The sequence below is a fragment of the Sylvia atricapilla genome, chromosome Z, assembly GCF_009819655.1.
Source record: "Sylvia atricapilla isolate bSylAtr1 chromosome Z, bSylAtr1.pri, whole genome shotgun sequence".
In the NCBI taxonomy this organism is placed as follows: domain Eukaryota; kingdom Metazoa; phylum Chordata; class Aves; order Passeriformes; family Sylviidae; genus Sylvia; species Sylvia atricapilla.
Window position 1 is genome coordinate 20,307,216 of NC_089174.1, and position 18,779 is coordinate 20,325,994.

An 18,779-nucleotide genomic window follows, 5' to 3' on the forward strand; every position below is an offset into this window, starting at 1 on the left:
ATTTATTAAGAGTATGAATGCTGAAGTAGTAATAATATTTAATTACTTCTAAATAGCACAGGTTTTTTTCACCATGAAATATAAGGGGGTTTTTGCTCATATGTACCATTCAAATTTTGTTTCAATTTTATGTGTGTTTTTAAAACGTAACTGTATTTTTAAAATCGTTTGACCTGCAGGTGGAAATGGTGTATTCATTATTATCAATGCTTGGTACTCATGATAAAGATGACATGTCAAGAACATTGCTAGCAATGTCCAGCTCCCAGGACAGCTGCATAGCCATGCGTCAGTCTGGATGTCTTCCTCTCCTCATCCAGCTTTTACATGGCAACGATAAGGACTCTGTGTTGTTAGGAAACTCCCGTGGTAGTAAAGAGGCCCGTGCCAGAGCCAGCGCAGCACTGCACAACATCATTCACTCCCAGCCCGATGATAAGCGAGGCAGACGGGAAATCCGTGTGCTCCATCTCTTGGAGCAGATTCGTGCTTACTGTGAAACGTGTTGGGAATGGCAGGAGGCACATGAACAAGGCATGGACCAAGACAAAAACCCAAGTAGGTTCTGCAAGCCTAAAACATTAAAAACATAAAAAACATTTTGAGGATATATTGAAAATAATGAATTTACAGAAAATACAACTTTCATCTGACTTCTTGTTGAATGTGTGCAAGTTTTCTTATATACATATATGTGTACATGGTTTGTTTATTTAAGTTCAGCTACTGTTGGGAAATAGTATGTTTCACAGATGTGATATCCTACTTACAAGATTTTTATTTAAATCTTAGACTTTGGTGTGCTGTCAAGATAGTAATTCTAGTGGTTTATATTTGTAATTTGTAAAATAATATGGAATATATACTCATTCTTTTTTACATTTTTTATAGATGAACAGTCCCAAATTGCTTTTCATGCAGATGTTTAGGAGATAGCACATTCCATTTGGGAGAGGGGCAGAGAGTACAATTTACATAATCTCTATCTATCAAAATGAATCGCTATTTATAATGTTGTATTTGAAAAATGTATATTAATAGGATTTTTCTCAGGGAACAGTTAGAAAAATAGATTTAACTCTAGAGTTAGCTTAGTTGCTTCTCTGAATTGAGGGCATCTCATGAGTGCAGCCTATACATTTCCATGGCAGGTGTGTGACTGAAATCAGGACTGCCTTGTGCCTGGTGCAGTCCAGCAGGAGTGGGCTCTGCACAAGCTGTATCAGTACCATTCCTGCATTATCCAGAACCTAGCTCACGGAAGTATAAACTTAGAAACTTATAGTTGATGAAGCAAAGGGCTTAATTAATCATTCATAAAGATACAGCACCCAAAACCCCAGAATATTATTTAATGGCACCAGTATATTTGACCATATTGATTTGTTTCACAAAGATTGTTAATTTCTGAGAGTAATAAGGTAATATTTTTGCACTGTAAGTCATTTTTCTGACTCAGCACATATGTTCAGGATGCTCCCTAATTTGTTTTCAAGCATCAAATATATTTATAGTACACACTTTCTTAGTAATAGTCTTAAGTAATTGTATGTTCATGGATTACTGGGAAGATACATACCTGACCAAACTGCAGCTGATTTATTTTTAAGATTACATTTGCTCTGGAAAACTTATGATCTAGATAAAATCACCTGAGACCTACTAATTATTACCTGTTTCTGGATCAGTGCCTGCTCCAGTGGATCATCAGATTTGTCCTGCAGTGTGTGTTTTGATGAAACTTTCATTTGATGAAGAACACAGACATGCAATGAATGAACTTGGTAAGATTAGACTTGAGAAGCTTGCTGGAAACATGACCTTGTGCATGCCACTGCATATATGGCTTTTTTTTACTAACAGTTTAAGCTATTAACAACAATTCATTTGTGTCAGTTGTTGCCCCCGAAGTACTGAAAGCAGTTGAAATTAACCCACCATTTCCTAGTGGATAAATTATGATGTCAGTTACTGTCTTCTCTGGCATGAATTGTGAATTTTGGAAGAGTAGTAATATTGTGGAAATACTTGCAATTTTACAAGTATTGGACTTAAATGGAGACTACTTCCTGGGATGGATTGTTTTTTAGTTGCTGTTTTAGTGGAGATTTTCATTCTGCATTTGTTCTTATTTGACAGCCTGAATTTTTTTAGTCTGTTCTCAGTAAATTCCATGCATGCAATTTGTATGTCTTTCTGAGCATTGTGGTTTTCAGATGTTTGAGGTTTGTTCTGTACATAGAAATGCAATTTGTTCCTTGCAATATATGTCCTGTACTTACAATGTTAGAGTACAGATGTTTTTTTCTTACCTGAATCTTTTTAAAGGAGGTTTGCAGGCCATTGCTGAACTGCTGCAAGTGGATTGTGAAATGTATGGACTCACAAATGATCACTATAGTGTTACACTAAGGAGGTATGCTGGTATGGCTCTGACAAACCTGACTTTTGGAGATGTGGCAAACAAGGTGAGAGCAGAACTGTAAACTTGCAGTAATTTCAGTTCATAGCTGTTTGAATTACAGCTCTCAACACAGGTGATTAAAATCTTCAGGATAGGATACTGAGTTTAAACTCAAGGCAGGAGTTCCGATTACCTCTCTCATTCCATCCTGTTGCTGGCAGAGAGCACTACAGACAGGATGTTGCATGATACATGTATGGTGTTGACCCTCAAATCAGTTTTGTCACTGAAAGCAAGGATTTTATCTATTGGTTTGATTTTTTTAATGAGAACTAGGTTAGTATGGCACACAGTGATTTTATAGTAACTAATTCTTTCTGAGAATGTTGAATTAAAATTCATAACTAAGTCAAGTTTTCTGAGGTTTTCAGTTATTAAACGATAATCTTACTGTCGAATGAAATTTTTCAGACCTCTTCAGGCTAGAGCTTGCTTTTAAATATCTGGAGCATATCTGGATCAAACTGGGCATTAGTTCAATCATTCTAAGAGAAAATTGGTTCTCCTGATTTCTGACAAGGACATTTCTTTCAAAGACTAGAAACTTCCAATAGATTTTTTGCCCCAAAGTTTGCCAGTGGATCTTAAAATAATTCCATACTGAAGATGTACCTTTCTGCTCTAGAGGGAATATATTTCAGCAGTAAATGGAAATAACAGACTTCAGAGAACTCAGGATTTGTTCTCTATCTAAGCAGTAGGTAACAACATATGACTGGCTCATGTGTTTTTATCTGGTGCAGAGGGATGAAGGCTTCTAAGGTGGTAAAGGTCCAGATTGTGTCTCGTAGAACTGCAATAAAAAAGAGAAGATTTTAGCACAATTTTACCACTTATGTATTGAAACTGACAGCTAAGCTGAAATTTTTAGTAGTTGTAAACCAAGTATTTATTGTTGACAACATATTTACTAAGTTTCTGTTGAACTTATTTATGATTTGCTTACAATATCAAAACATTGTGCAGAAGCAGCCATCTAACTGCTGTTTAATACTGTTCGCTTTCTTTTTTCTCCTGATTCCTACCAGGCTACCTTATGTTCCATGAAGGGCTGCATGAGAGCTCTTGTGGCCCAGCTAAAATCTGAAAGTGAAGACTTACAGCAGGTAATGCTCTTTTGAGATAAAATATTTCTTTTGTTGTTTTGTCTGCCTTAACTTTGATGTGAAACTTTTCTCATACTCATTTCATTAATTAGGAGGTATATTCTTCTTGTAAAACATTCTTATCTGTGCTCATGTTCTGGGATTTTTTGGTAGTGTTTCTTTGGGTTTGGTTTGGTTTGGTTTGTTGGAATTTTTTGTTTGTATTTTTATTTGGTTTGGGGGGGGGGGTTCATGGATTTTTTGATGGGGTTTTGTTGTTGTTCTTATGGAGGGGCTGGGGTGTATGGGGGGGCGTTTTTTAATAATAATGCATGGGCTTATTTTTATGACCCTGATCTGCTAGCCTGTTCTAATGGGTCCTGCTGTGTAAGGAAAACAGCCTGAAAATAAAGCCTTTAGGAAGTGCTTAGGGTAATCCTCAGAGTTGAGAGAGCAGAACTGTTGGAACTTGTGTAAAATTAATAAATATTAAATTTTAATCAACTTTAATTAATGCTTATTGCATACAAAGTGGAACAGTTCTTTAAAAGAATACCCATTTTGCTTGCAACCTGAGTGAATTACCAGATAAAAGAACAATTTTAAATAAAATTGACCTTATCTCTTAAAATGCTGTGTTGTGGTTTTGGTTCACTGTCTGAGTTAGGCACCATTTATGTGCTGGGTTTACATTTGCTGAATTTTGTTTGCCATCTGGGAGATAGGATTTTGGGAGGAAAAGGCAAAACAGGCCCCAACTTAAGATAAACAGATAGATTTTATTAATACACACCAAGAAAAGCAAAGGAAAAGGAAAAAACCTACAAATTAATTTCCAAAGCAACTCTTTCTTCTACTGTAAACTGTTCGTTTTTTACAAACAATTTAAAGGGGCAAAACTCAGAACCCCAGGTCAGTACCACTTATAGAACAGTCTTTTATTCTTTCTTTGAGAGAGAAGTCACTCCTATGGTTTGGTAACTTTCTACTAGAGAAACAGTCTGCTTATGGCTTCCAATTCACACAAATGCAGCCCACCCAGGAAACTTCTGCAATTGTGGAACTTCTCATTCCCTGTGACTACATATGGGCCATAGACTCCTATATGTACATTGGGGTGGTACTTTTAGAGATAAACAACTTCTAAGGCCAAGGATTCTTCAACTCAGGGAACAGAAATGTCTTCTTACTTCTTCTGCTGGCACAGGGGGCTTCTTATCTCTCTCTGTTTTAACTTCTCATGCGACTCCTAAATCCCAGCTTCTAATTCAGTATTCATTCTGTAAATCACTGATATTTTTGCTCAAAGAATCTACAAATCATCTTTCTAATTCACATTGTCTACAACTTAAAGGATTATTCCAGCATGTTCATATTATAGTCTGTCACCAAAACTCCCAGGAGATTTCCGCTTAGGGCTCAGGCAATTTGTCATCTTCTCTCACTTATGAAGTCACTGTTTGTTTACTGACTTAGATATCTTTATATTGTCCTTTTACATATTTTTAACTTGGCTGTTTCTCTCACTGAGAAAAAGGTTGGGGCTTTGGAAATTTCATCTGTGCTAAGAAAGAGTTAAATTTGCCTAGGTCTTCTTTTCTCTGGGCGGTGGCTGACTTCAAGGCCATGCCAGCCAGGCTGATGGGGTAAGGCAGGAGGAAAGAATTTTACACTGATCTGGAGCAGCTCGGGCAGTCAGGGATCTCAGCTGCAGCTTCCATCCCCACCCCCAGCAGCCAGTGGGGGCCCAGAGACATGGCCAGACCCAGGGCTGGCTCCTCCTTACGGGAGGGTGCAGCAGGGCCTGGCCAGCTTGGGCCACTCCTTAGAGCTCTGTTACGTTCTCCAGCTGAAAATGAATATGGGCTGAGCCACTTGGGATTTTTGATTTAAGTCTGTGCTCTCCAGAGCCGTGGACAACACTCTTATTTGTCAGCCAGGCTGTCAATCCATGCTATAACTTCTTTAGGGGGAAAAAAAAAAAATTATGCTAAACCACCACTTCTTTCATCCCCTCGTCTGTGGAGAACACAGGCTCAAAATCATTATCAAAATTACGTTCAACATACAACTCTTATCTTCTTAAACAATAAACTATTCCACCCCTAGATATTTTGCTACAATTACACCTAACAGAAGTTTCCTCCCAAATTTCCCCTAAACCAGGACATGCTGTTAATTAAATACTCTTTTCCTAATAGGAGGAGTTCACTACTTACAATTGAGAACAATATTAGAATTACAATAGAGGTTATTGGATAAACTCTCTGATGTGGTATTAGGCCAGGTATTGAAATTCTTGAAACAAGAGTCACAGCCCCATGGGCCCTCTGACCTCCAGGATGTCTCCAGTCACTGGCACCTAGATACCACACACACACACACAGAGCAGAAAGCCACTCATGAGAAGTTACAAGTGGGATTTAGTAAGAATATGGGATTGAGTGTACTCAAAAGGCATGTCCACACAACTGTATCAGCCAGTCAGCTGTTCAGGTGTTACTGTGCCTTTCTGTCCCCTGTGCTGAAAGATCACTTCAATCCACTTGTTTTACTGCCTTTGAAACCTTTGGGTTTCCTGCCATCTTTCGGTAAGTGTTCTACAGTTCCAAAATGCTCTTCCCCTGGATCCCACAAAGTGTACCATATCCCCAGTCCAAAAGGGGCAGAGGACTGCTCCCTTATACTCCTCTGAGCATCACAGCTGGGCTGTGGGATAGTGGATCCCCTGGGAGAGTCCTGGGAAGACCCTGAACAGGGCACAGTTCCCACCTGGCTTTGGGCTCCTGTGTTCCTCTGGCTGTGTTGAGGTGGGCTCTAATGGGCTGGTGGCTCCTTGGGAACAGCCAGGGCAGAGTGTTGCCAGGCCTTTCCATGAGCCACTGGCTCCCTACACTCCACTGGGGGGGTGAGCAAGGGAGCATACTGTAAGCTGTAAAGTATATGCACTTCTGTGACAATGGGAAGATCCATAAGCAAAAGTTTTCTAAGTTCATTTCATGAGGGATATGCATGCTTACTGCTGTTTATGAATGGGTGGAGTTTAATATGTAATGACGGCCCACTACAGTGACAACCTGTCTCAGTCTGACTGCTGCCAAGTACAAGGACGTCTTCTGGAGAACTATTCTGCTTGTAAAAGGCAGTGTATTCTATAAAGATTTTAAAGAGCTTTATAAATATAAAAATAATCATTTGAGAGACAGGCAAGTGATACTGTTCTATTTTCCAAGTGGAAAAGCTGAGAAAAATTATTATATGAATGTCTCCTCTGAGATGACATAACTCTAGAACAGACATAAGAGAAAAAAAATCTATCTACAAATGGTGTGGGAAGCAGGGAACCTGATTTCAAGTCTCTGTTTTAAGTACCAGCACACAAAAGCCAGTACCTTTGATCAAAGTTGATGATGAAACGTTAGACCAGTCTAGCAGACAACACAACAAAAAGCATATGTCAGCAAATTTTAGTTCAGTAACTGAACATGATCACTGTTAATTAATCATAGCATTTGATAAGTCCAGGAGGAAAGTCTTTGCTAAAAAAGTATCCATTTTGAAATACGTTATTTTTCTTTCACATTTTGCAGGTCATTGCAAGTGTGCTGAGGAACTTGTCCTGGCGAGCAGATGTAAACAGTAAAAAGATTCTAAGAGAAGTTGGAAGTGTGAAAGCATTGATGGAATGTGCTTTAGAAGTTAAGAAGGTATCTTCTATAAGTTATTAAATTGGATTTTTGAGAGATTGCATTTATTTTACACAAAACACTAATACTGTTTGACTATTTTTGTTAACAGCAGTTTGTTTAACAGTTGATATGGTTCAGGTAATTTGCTTGGAAGAAAAGTTTGATTTAACATAGCAGCAGACTGCAACAGAACAATGGCACCTCAAAACTAGTGTTGATATGATTTTATTTTTGAGGGTTAACCTCTTCTGCTTTTCAATTGCATGAACTGTGCTGTTAAAATAGTCTTTTTTGTAATTTTTGTCATTTACTGGAAGCACCTTTCAGATAGTTACTAGGTATATACTACCTCTTTGGTGTGTAGATAGGAGTATATTCCATCCCAGACTCCTGCCAGCTGGTCTTCAAGCTCTTTCTATCACTGTGGCAGCAAACAAGTATTGAGGCTCATATTTCTGCTATCTCTGGAGCAGTACCAAATCCATGTCTTGAAGGAAGGAGCATAGTGAACAAAATACATGTGCACTGCTGCCTGCACCCAGCTTACCACCCCACAGAGCAGATTTGGAATGTACATAGTTCCTTGAAGCTAACTTAAATGTTTCTGAGAGCTTCAGGTAAATAGCTGAAAACTTCTCCTGTCATATTGCTGTTTTCCTAGGAATCCACCCTGAAAAGCGTTCTGAGTGCCTTATGGAATTTGTCAGCACACTGCACTGGGAACAAAGCTGACATATGTGCTGTTGATGGTGCTCTTGCATTTCTGGTTGGCACACTGACATACCGGAGCCAAACAAACACTTTAGCCATCATAGAAAGTGGAGGAGGAATACTAAGAAATGTTTCTAGCCTAATTGCTACTAATGAGGATCATAGGTAGGTACATTCTGACAATTTTTCGCAGTTCCACACGTATATTTTATAGGCAATTTCTATGAAGCAGCCTTAATATGAATTCATGTATTAAGTATAGTAACTAAAACCAGTTAATTTGTAGTACATTTTGATAAAGTGGTGATTTCACTTACATCACAGGAATATGCAAATAGATTAAGAGCTGCTGCTTGTTAATGATGAACTGTACTAAAAGCTAACTATGCATATTTGTAATAGGATTTGGCTAGCATTCAGGTGAAAGCCAGTGGAAATACAAATTATTTGCACTGGAGAATTCTTAATTATCCTTTGTAAGGGCAAAAAACTTGTTTCTAGAATAATAGGTTTCTGTTTTGCTTTGTCTCCTACCCTTTTGAAATGCCACTTACAGATGTTTGTTTTCAATTACTCAACACTAGGCAAATCTTGCGAGAGAACAGCTGCCTACAAACCTTGTTACAACACTTGAAGTCACACAGTTTGACAATAGTTAGTAACGCATGTGGGACCCTGTGGAATCTCTCTGCTCGAAATGCAAAGGATCAGGAGGCACTGTGGGACATGGGAGCCGTGAGCATGCTGAAAAACCTGATTCACTCAAAACACAAAATGATAGCCATGGGTAGTGCCGCAGCTCTACGGAACCTCATGGCAAACAGACCAGCAAAGTACAAGGATGCCAACATTATGTCTCCAGGATCAAGCCTCCCATCCCTCCATGTCAGAAAGCAAAAGGCACTGGAAGCAGAATTAGACGCTCAGCATTTATCAGAGACTTTTGACAACATTGATAACTTAAGCCCAAAAGCATCTCACCGCAATAAGCAGAGACATAAGCAAAATATATACAGTGAGTATGTCCTGGACGCCAGCCGCCATGATGATGGGGTGTGCAGGTCAGAGAACTTTAATGCTGGCAATATGACTGTGCTCTCACCATATGTAAACACTACGGTGTTGCCTGGCTCCTCCTCTTCCAGTAGAGGAAACACAGAAAATTCTCGATCTGAGAAAGACAGGAGTGTTGAAAGGGATCGAACAGTAGGTATAAATACTTATCATCAAGCTGCGGAGAATACTGGGAATTCCTCTAAAAGAATAGGAGTGCAGATTTCTACTGCTGCAGCTCAGATTGCCAGAGTTATGGAAGAAGTAACAAGCATGCACATTCCACAGGAAGACAGAAGTTCTGGTTCCTCTTCTGAAATACACTGTTTGACAGAAGACAGAAATGCCCATAGGAGATCAGCCTCTGCCCATACTCACTCAAGTACATACTTTCCGAAATCTGAGAACTCAAACAGGACGTGTCCTGTGCCTTATACAAAAATGGAATACAAAAGAGCTTCAAACGATAGTTTAAATAGTGTCAGCAGCAGTGATGGCTATGGTAAAAGAGGCCAAATGAAACCTTCCATTGAGTCTTACTCCGAAGATGATGAAAGTAAATTCTGCAGTTATGGCCAATATCCAGCTGACTTGGCACACAAGATTCATAGTGCAAATCACATGGATGACAATGATGGAGAACTAGACACTCCTATTAATTATAGTCTTAAATACTCTGATGAGCAGTTAAATTCTGGAAGGCAAAGTCCCTCCCAGAATGAAAGATGGACAAGGCCTAAGCATATAATAGATGATGAAATGAAACAAAATGAGCAAAGACAGTCAAGGAACCAAAATGCAGCCTACTCTGTGTACACTGAAAGTGGAGATGATAAACACGTGAAGTATCAGACACCTTTTGGACAGCAAGAGTGTGTTTCTTCCTTTAGATCAAGAGGATCCAGTGGCTCAGATCAGAACAGAGTAGGCTCAACTCTTGGAATGAATCAGAAAGTAAACCAGTCCTTGTGCCAGGTTGATGATTATGATGACGATAAGCCAACCAACTATAGTGAACGTTATTCTGAGGAGGAACAACATGAAGAGGAAGACAGACCAACTAATTACAGCATAAAGTACAATGAAGAGGAACATAATGTTGATCAGCCTATTGATTATAGTTTAAAATATTCAACAGAAGTTCCAGCATCTTCTCAGAAGCAGTCTTTTACTTTTTCAAAGACTTCTTCAGTGCAACTCAATAAAACAGACCATATTCCCCCAAGCAGTGGGAGTACGTCAGCCCCCTCAGCTGGTTCAAAGAGGCAAAACCAGCTTCACCCAGGCTCTGCACAGAGCAGAAGTGGTCATGCACAGAAGAACGCCTCCTGTAAGACTCCCTCTATTAATCAGGAAACTATACAAACCTACTGTGTGGAAGATACGCCAATATGTTTTTCAAGGTGTAGTTCTTTGTCTTCCTTGTCATCAGCTGAAGATGAAATAGGACGTGATCAATCCACACGTGGCACAGATGCCAATACCACACTACAGATTGCAGAACTGAAGGAGAACAGTGGAGCTCTACCTACGGAAGGTGCAACCAGTGAAATCACATCAACAGCACAACACATCAGAACAAAATCCACCAGACTTCAGACTTCTAGCTTGTCGCCTTCTGATTCCTCCAGACATAAAGCTGTTGAATTTTCTTCAGGGGCCAAATCTCCCTCAAAGAGTGGTGCCCAAACTCCTAAAAGTCCACCAGAACATTATGTACAGGAAACACCACTCATGTTCAGCAGATGTACTTCTGTAAGTTCCCTGGATAGTTTTGAAAGCCGTTCAATTGCTAGTTCAGTTCAAAGTGAGCCTTGCAGTGGAATAGTAAGTGGTATTATAAGTCCCAGTGACCTTCCAGACAGCCCTGGACAAACAATGCCTCCAAGCAGAAGTAAAACACCACCACCTGCTCAGGGAGTTCAAGTAAAAAGAGAGATACCTAAAGGAAAAGCAACCACTACAGAGAAGAGAGAGCCTGGTCCTAGACAGGCAGCTGTAAATGCAGCTGTTCAAAGAGTTCAGGTACTGCCAGATGCTGATACACTATTACATTTTGCCACAGAAAGCACACCGGATGGGTTTTCTTGCTCCTCCAGCCTGAGTGCTCTGAGTCTTGATGAGCCATTTATACAGAAAGATGCAGAGTTAAGAATTATGCCTCCAGTTCATGAAAACGAGCATGGAAACGAAGCAGAACCTGAACAGTCGGATGATACAAAGGATAACCAGGAGAAGAAAGCAGAGAAGCCCGCTGAAGCAGAAAAAGACATTCTGGATGATTCTGATGATGATATTGAAATACTGGAAGCTTGTATTATTTCTGCAATGCCAACGAAGTCTTCACGTAAAGCCAAAAAGCCTTCTCAAGCATCTGCTCCAAAAATGCCTCCTCCTGTAGCCAGAAAGCCCAGCCAGTTGCCAGTTTACAAACTTCTGCCTTCACAAAGCAGATTGCAATCACAAAGGCATGTAACTTTTACACCAGGAGATGATATGCCACGGGTGTATTGTGTTGAGGGTACACCAATAAATTTTTCAACAGCCACATCTTTGAGTGACCTGACAATAGAATCCCCCCCAAGTGAGTTGGCTAATGCAGACAATGTGGGTGTGGGAGCAGAGTCAGGTGACTTTGAAAAGCGGGACACCATTCCTACAGAAGGCAGAAGTACTGACGATTCTCAGAGAGCAAAAAGCTCAGCTGTGACTCCGCTTGGCCTGGATGATGACAAAACAGAAGAGGGTGATATTTTGGCTGAGTGCATCAACTCAGCTATGCCAAAAGGAAAAAGTCACAAACCTTTCAGAGTGAAGAAGATAATGGATCAAATTCAACAAGCATCTTCATCCCCAAGTAATAAAAACCAGCCAGAAGGTGAGAAAAAGAAACCAACATCACCAGTAAAGCCTGTTTCCCAAAACAATGAATACAGAGCACGTGTCCGAAAAAGCACAGAGCCTAAAAGCAATGCTAGTAATGAAAGAGGCTATCCAGAGAACAGAGATGCAAAGAAACAGAACCTTAAAAATAATCCAAGAGATTTTCATGACAAATTGCCAAATAATGAAGAACGTGTAAGAGGAAGCTTTGCATTTGATTCCCCTCATCATTATACACCTATTGAGGGAACTCCTTATTGTTTTTCACGAAATGATTCCCTGAGTTCTTTAGATTTTGATGATGATGATGTTGATCTTTCAAGGGAGAAGGCAGAATTAAGAAAAGGAAAAGAAGGAGAGGAAACTGAAAATAAAGATTGCTCTAATGCAGAACAGTCTTCAAATCCACAGCCAAGTAACAGGACACAAGTTTGTCAAAAACATCCAGTGGGCAGAAGCCAGACAAAAACTATCTCTCAATCAGCTAAAAATATTCCAGACAGAGGAGCAGCTACAGATGAGAAAATGCAGAATTATGCTATTGAAAACACACCTGTCTGTTTTTCTCGCAATTCATCTCTTAGCTCCCTCAGTGATATTGATCAAGAGAACAATAACAACAAAGAAGGGGAACCTGCAAAATGTCCCGAGGCTCCGGAGCCACAGGTGGAATCCAACAGACCACAGACTTCTGGTTATGCACCTAAATCATTTCATGTTGAAGACACTCCTGTGTGCTTCTCTAGAAACAGCTCTCTGAGTTCTCTTAGCATTGACTCAGAAGATGATCTTCTGCAGGAATGCATTAGTTCTGCTATGCCTAAAAAGAAAAAGCCCTCAAGAATGAAGAGTGACAGTGAAAAAAACAGTTCCAGAAATGCAGGTGGTATACTTGCAGAAGACCTAACACTGGATTTGAGAGAGATACAGAGGCCAGATTCAGAACATGGTTTTTCACCTGATTCAGAGAACTTTGACTGGAAAGCTATACAAGAAGGTGCAAATTCTATAGTTAGTAGCTTGCATCAAGCTGCAGCTGCTGCATCATTGTCTAGACAAGCTTCATCAGACTCCGACTCTATCCTTTCATTAAAATCTGGTATTTCTTTAGGGTCGCCATTTCATCTTACTCCAGACCAAGAAGAAAAACCTTTCACTAGTAATAAAGGTCCTAGAATTATTAAGCCAGGAGAGAAGAGTACACTGGAGTCTAAAAAAGTAGAATCGGAAAGTAGGGGAATCAAAGGAGGGAAGAAAGTGTATAAAAGTATGATCACAGGAAAAGCACGCTCCAATTCAGAAGTTACAAGTTTGAAGCAGCCACAACAGACAAGTGTGCCTTCAATTTCACGTGGTAGAACAATGATCCATATTCCAGGAGTTCGAAACAGTTCTTCAAGTACTAGTCCTGTTTCCAAAAAAGGACCTCCAATCAAAAACATGAACTCCAAGAGTCCCAGTGAAGGCCAAAGTTTGACTAGTTCTCCAAGAGGAGCCAAATCATCGGTGAAACCTGAGCCAGCTCCTTTGACTAGGCAGCCATCAGCCTTGAACCACAGTGGATCAAGTAAAGGACCTTCTAGATCAGGATCTAGAGACTCCACTCCTTCTAGACCTCAACAACAGCCATTAAGTAGGCCTCTGCAATCTCCTGGACGAAACTCCATTTCCCCAGGAAGAAATGGTATCAGTCCTCCCAACAAACTGTCACAGTTGCCAAGAACATCATCTCCTAGCACAGCTTCAACTAAATCCTCAAGTTCAGGTAGAATGTCATACACACCACCAGGCAGGCAGATGAGCCAGCAAAACCTTACAAAGCAATCTGCCTTACCGAAGAGTACCAGTAGCATTCCACGAAGTGAATCTGCTTCAAAAGGGTTAAACCAAACTCTCAGCACTGGTGGATCAAACAAAAAGACTGACCTGTCCAGAATGTCATCTGCAAAATCTAGTGGAAGTGAATCTGACAGATCTGAGAGACCTGTTCTTGTTCGTCAGTCAACTTTTATTAAAGAGGCTCCGAGCCCAACTCTGAGACGGAAATTAGAAGAGTCAGCTTCATTTGAATCTCTGTCGCCTTCTAGGCCAGATTCTCCAACGAGATCCCAACTGCAGACCCCAGTTTTAAGTCCTTCTCTTCCTGATATGTCTTTATCCACTCATTCACCTGCCCAGAGTAGTGGTTGGCGAAAATTGGCCCCTAATCAGAGCCCTACTATAGAATATGATGGGAGACCAGCAAAGCGTCATGACATAACTCGTTCCCATTCTGAAAGTCCATCTAGGCTGCTGATCAACAGATCAGGAACATGGAAGCGTGAGCACAGTAAGCATTCCTCATCACTTCCTCGTGTAAGCACTTGGCGAAGAACTGGAAGTTCCTCCTCAATCCTATCAGCTTCTTCAGAATCCAGTGAAAAGGCAAAAAGTGAAGATGAAAAGCAGCATGGAGGTTCTCTTCCTGGACACAAGCAAAGTAAAGAAAGCCAAGCACCAGCAAAAGGTACTTGGAGAAAAATAAAAGAAAATGAAATTCCTCAGATAATGAATGATCCTCAGCATTCTTCTTCAGGTGCCACAAATGGCTCTGATTCCAAAACCCTCATCTATCAGATGGCTCCAGCTGTCTCTAAGACAGAGGACGTGTGGGTGAGGATAGAGGACTGCCCAATTAACAACCCTCGATCTGGAAGGTCCCCAACTGGAAATACTCCCCCTGTTATTGACAGTGTTTCAGAGAAGGGGGGTGTGAATGGTAAAGATCCTAAAGAGATTCAAGAAAAGCAAACGCCAGGGAATGGAAGTGTTCCTGTTCATACCGTTGGTTTAGAAAACCGTCTGAACTCTTTCTTTCAGATAGACAGTCCAGACAAGAAAGGCACTGAAACAAAGCCTCTGCAGAATAATCCCATTCCTGCACCAGAAATTAACGAAAGTACTGTAAGCGAGCGTACTCCATTCAGTTCCAGTAGCTCAAGCAAGCACAGCTCTCCCATCGGTGCTGTGGCAGCAAGGGTGACTCCTTTCAACTACAACCCAAGCCGCAGGAAGAGCAGCGTGGACAATAGTTCTGCTCGGCCCTCACAGATACCAACCCCGGTGAATAACAGCACCAAGAAACGTGACACCAAGTCTGAAAACACTGACTCCACTGGAACACAAAGCCCTAAACGTCACTCTGGCTCTTACCTGGTAACTTCTGTTTAAGTGCAACAACAACAAAAAAAGAAAAACAAAAAAAACACAAAACTGATGTATTATATACAGCAGCTACTAAGAAACTTTGTTTCAAATGAAACAAAAAAAAATGGGGATTTTTTTTGTTGTTTTGGTGTTTTTTTGTTCATTTTGGTTTTGGTTTTTTTGGGTTTTTTTGGTCATTTTTATTTGTTGTAAATAGCTTTGATTCTTGTTAGATGGTCCTTGTTCTGGAAGCCATATTTGATAGTGTACTTCGTCTCCACTGGTGATACTTTGCAGGAATACCTGATTGACAGTTTGGAATAAAATTGCTAATGCAAGTGCATTTGTACAGTATGTTTAACATGTATTCCCATGTTTGACATGCATCCCATTATCCTTTGAATATTGCTTGTCATTGAAATCATGGAATAGCACAGATAGAAATGATGCAGACATATTGCTTTACCAATAATTTCTAGACTACAGACCAACTAAACTACATCAGGGAAGAATTGGTATTATTTATGCAAAAAATATACTCATGTTTAGTATTTGTGAGTTCATAACCCAGTAATTAATCATGTGACTGTGAAATTCACAGTAATATGGTTTCCGCTGAACAAGCTTTCCTAGGCTGCTTTTCTGCATGAATGGAATTGATGGTTCATTTTATGAAGTAATGATTAACATTTCTGTGGTCACATAACGTGCATAGATAGTTATGGTGTAACAATTTACACTTTCTTTGTGCTCTGAAAAAGAAAAAAAAAAAAAAAAACCAAAAAAACCTGTGTAACTGTAAAACCTTGAACAAAATTATTATACCCGAACTAGATTTTACCTTAAAGTAAGTAGACTTTTTTTTGCTATGCTGTAACTTGTTGTATATTCTGGTATTTGAGGTGAGATGGCTGCTCTTTTATTAATGAGACGTGGGTGATGTCTCAACAGAGACTAAAATGATCATTTCAGAATAAATTATTACTGTATGTAAGTTGTGTGTGTTACTTCTGCATTACATAAAAATACAGGATTTTACTTTGAGATGTCACCATATAATGTGGTTGTATGCACTTAACACTTAAGGCCTGATTTGGGATAATCCTACACCTCCAATATCTGTTCTTCCTTATCACTGACAAATGGGTGTTGTAGGATGCTTTTAACATTTGCAGAATCAGGCCCTAGGTCTTCTGTAATATATTTGTAATTGAGACAGTTTCACACATCTCAGGTGCATAACAAGGCTAAAGGCAGGGTATTTCCAGTAGCCACGCAGTATAATTGTTCTCATGACTGCAAGCCTAAAACAGTATTGTATCTATACTAGTAATATTTGTAGAACAAATAATTTTCTGATTGGGGATATAATGTAAAATGTGAGATAGTGACTATAAGATGAAATTTTGCTTCTATTTGTGCTCTCTGTAGTTTTTTTTTAATTTATTTTTTAAAAAATTATGAAGGGAGAAATATTGCAAGAATCCCATGGCACCAAGAAATTTATTACCATAGTAGAAAAATGATTTTATGCAAAATGTGACATTTTCTGCCTCGAGCCTTTTTGATGCAAATATAGATTGTGCTAGAACAATGCTGAAGAAAAGCAGATTTGTGCTTTAAAAATATAAATGTAGTCTGAATTTAGATAAGGATTACTTCAAAGTAGAAACATGAGAGAACAGAACATTAACTATTCTGTGCATGTTTGAACAAACCATGAAACAAAGTGGTGTAACAGTTTCGTTGTATCTCAGCTGGACTCTTCTAAAGGTAGATTTGTAAGTAACTGAAATGGTATGTTAGAATGCCCTGATTTCAGGAAGCCCTGAAATAGAGCAATATACCTTTATGGTAGCTTTAATACAGTTGCAGAATATATCACTTCTGCGGCTTTTGTACTTCTGATACTAAAATGAATCAATTGAATTCATTTTAAGTCATGCATTGATTTAGGAACACAATCAAGACACTATCAGCAGACAGAAGTAAATTTATATAAAAGCCAGTACCAAAAATACTGGTTTGGCAGAAGTGGTATCTTACTTGCTCTTTTGTTCTTTGCTTCCTGTCAGATTTACTTAAAGACATGCCATGTTCCTGCATCACCTCATGAACCTGTTAAGAAGCAGCACTCCTCGTGTTAGCATTTGAAATATTTTGCATACAATATCATCATTACACTTCTAATATGAATGAATATGAGTGTCCTTTTAAAGATGAGATGGAAACAGATTATGTCATGTGTTTAAAGTCAGGACTTCCTGCTGGAATAGAATACAGAACCCCATGCTTGAGTTTTAAATGAAAGACCACTTTTGTTGTAAATGTTTTGAATTTTTTTTAATCATTATTTTGTGCTGGGCTTTTAACAACTAATACAAAAATATACGACATAATCCAGAAGGTTTTTAACAACAGCATTACATATTTGTTCTGTCAATTTAAGAACTAAAGGTAAACTCAGTCTCAGAAAAGAAATTCTGGTTTCAGTTACTGAAAAATGACTGAAATCAGTTTTTTAATCAGAAGATAACATGAAACTATAAATAATTGTATGCATATCAAACACCAGAATGTCTTTGAAAATTACAGTGGCTTCTTGACATAGACTTGGGGATACTTCATGATCATTATAATTGGAAAGTTTCTCTTAGTATCCACTTAAGTAAACCTATATTTGTAGCAAACGCAGGCTAGAGAAACTTTCCAGCTATAAGGGTAGTGAGACACTAAAATATGCTTCCCATGGGAGTTGTTAAATTTCCATTTTAGAAGTTTTAAGAAGAGGTTTATGAAACATCTCATAGGGATGGACTGTAGTATATTTCATATCGCCTGTGCAGAGATGGGTGATCTTTTGAAATCTCTTCCAGATCTACATTTCTCTGATTCTTTATCTAAAATACTTAGTATCCACTAAGAGCCTTTCAGAATATTTAAAGACATCCATGATGTTTGATTTATGATGGGGATATAAAGTTATATTCTATAAGCTTAACTAAAAAACAGGTCCCAGAAATAAAAAATCAATTACATGAAAAATGGTTGCAATAAGTATATTTGGTCTTGGATTTTGTTAATGATGTCAGAGTCACAGTAGTCAGATTTGATTTATGCTGCTAAAGGTAACCTCTTGTTCCTTGGTTTCATTTGTATGAAGTTGCCAAAGCAGGTAAGAGGACATTATTTATGTCAAGGCAAAACATAGAATAGCAAGGAACTAAGGAAACCAAGACTCAAATTACTGTTCTTCTGGGATGCACTGCCTTTCTTTCTACCAATTTTGGTAGAATTTTTTGTGACTTGTGCTCAGATCTTTATTTGTCCTTGAATTAGCTTATCATATCTAGTGCATACCAAACTTACACTTAAAAATCAGTTTATACTGAAAAATAACTCATAAAGCTCATTTCAGACTGTCTTCTAGCTTTGTCCTCTCGATGTGAAAAGCAGAGATCTGATCTCCCCAAAATTTGTAGTTCATTCACTTTTTAAAATGTCCTTCCATTTTAGTTTCTTGCAGTGTTCCACACTTAAGGTTACTGCTCAATTTCTGTATAACCTCTTCTGACTAAATATTGCAGTCTTTAAAGGGGAACTAATCTATTTCTATTTTTCACGTGCAGTTCTCTATCAAGAGTATTTTGCCCTGATAATGCTCACAGTTTTGTCAGGTATGACAGCTTGAAAATTGAAAGCCTTGCC

General features: G+C 39.0%; 1 protein-coding gene across 4 annotated transcripts in view; it reads left to right on the forward strand.

Annotated features, from left to right (window-relative positions):
- The window catches only part of APC (APC regulator of WNT signaling pathway), a 174,710-nt gene that overhangs the window by 81,884 nt on the left and 74,047 nt on the right, over positions 1-18,779 (forward strand). For 3 of the 4 annotated variants that reach the window (XM_066339106.1, XM_066339108.1, XM_066339107.1), the window contains 7 exons: positions 180-558; positions 1,689-1,784; positions 2,329-2,468; positions 3,493-3,570; positions 7,140-7,256; positions 7,900-8,114; positions 8,534-17,271. In XM_066339106.1, coding sequence (XP_066195203.1) covers positions 180-558; positions 1,689-1,784; positions 2,329-2,468; positions 3,493-3,570; positions 7,140-7,256; positions 7,900-8,114; positions 8,534-15,095 — 7,587 coding nt within the window. In that variant the 3' untranslated portion in view covers positions 15,096-17,271. Of the gene's footprint in view, positions 1-179; positions 559-1,688; positions 1,785-2,328; positions 2,469-3,492; positions 3,571-7,139; positions 7,257-7,899; positions 8,115-8,533; positions 17,272-18,779 lie in introns of those variants that run through there. The other variant, XR_010745787.1, reaches the window with a different exon arrangement.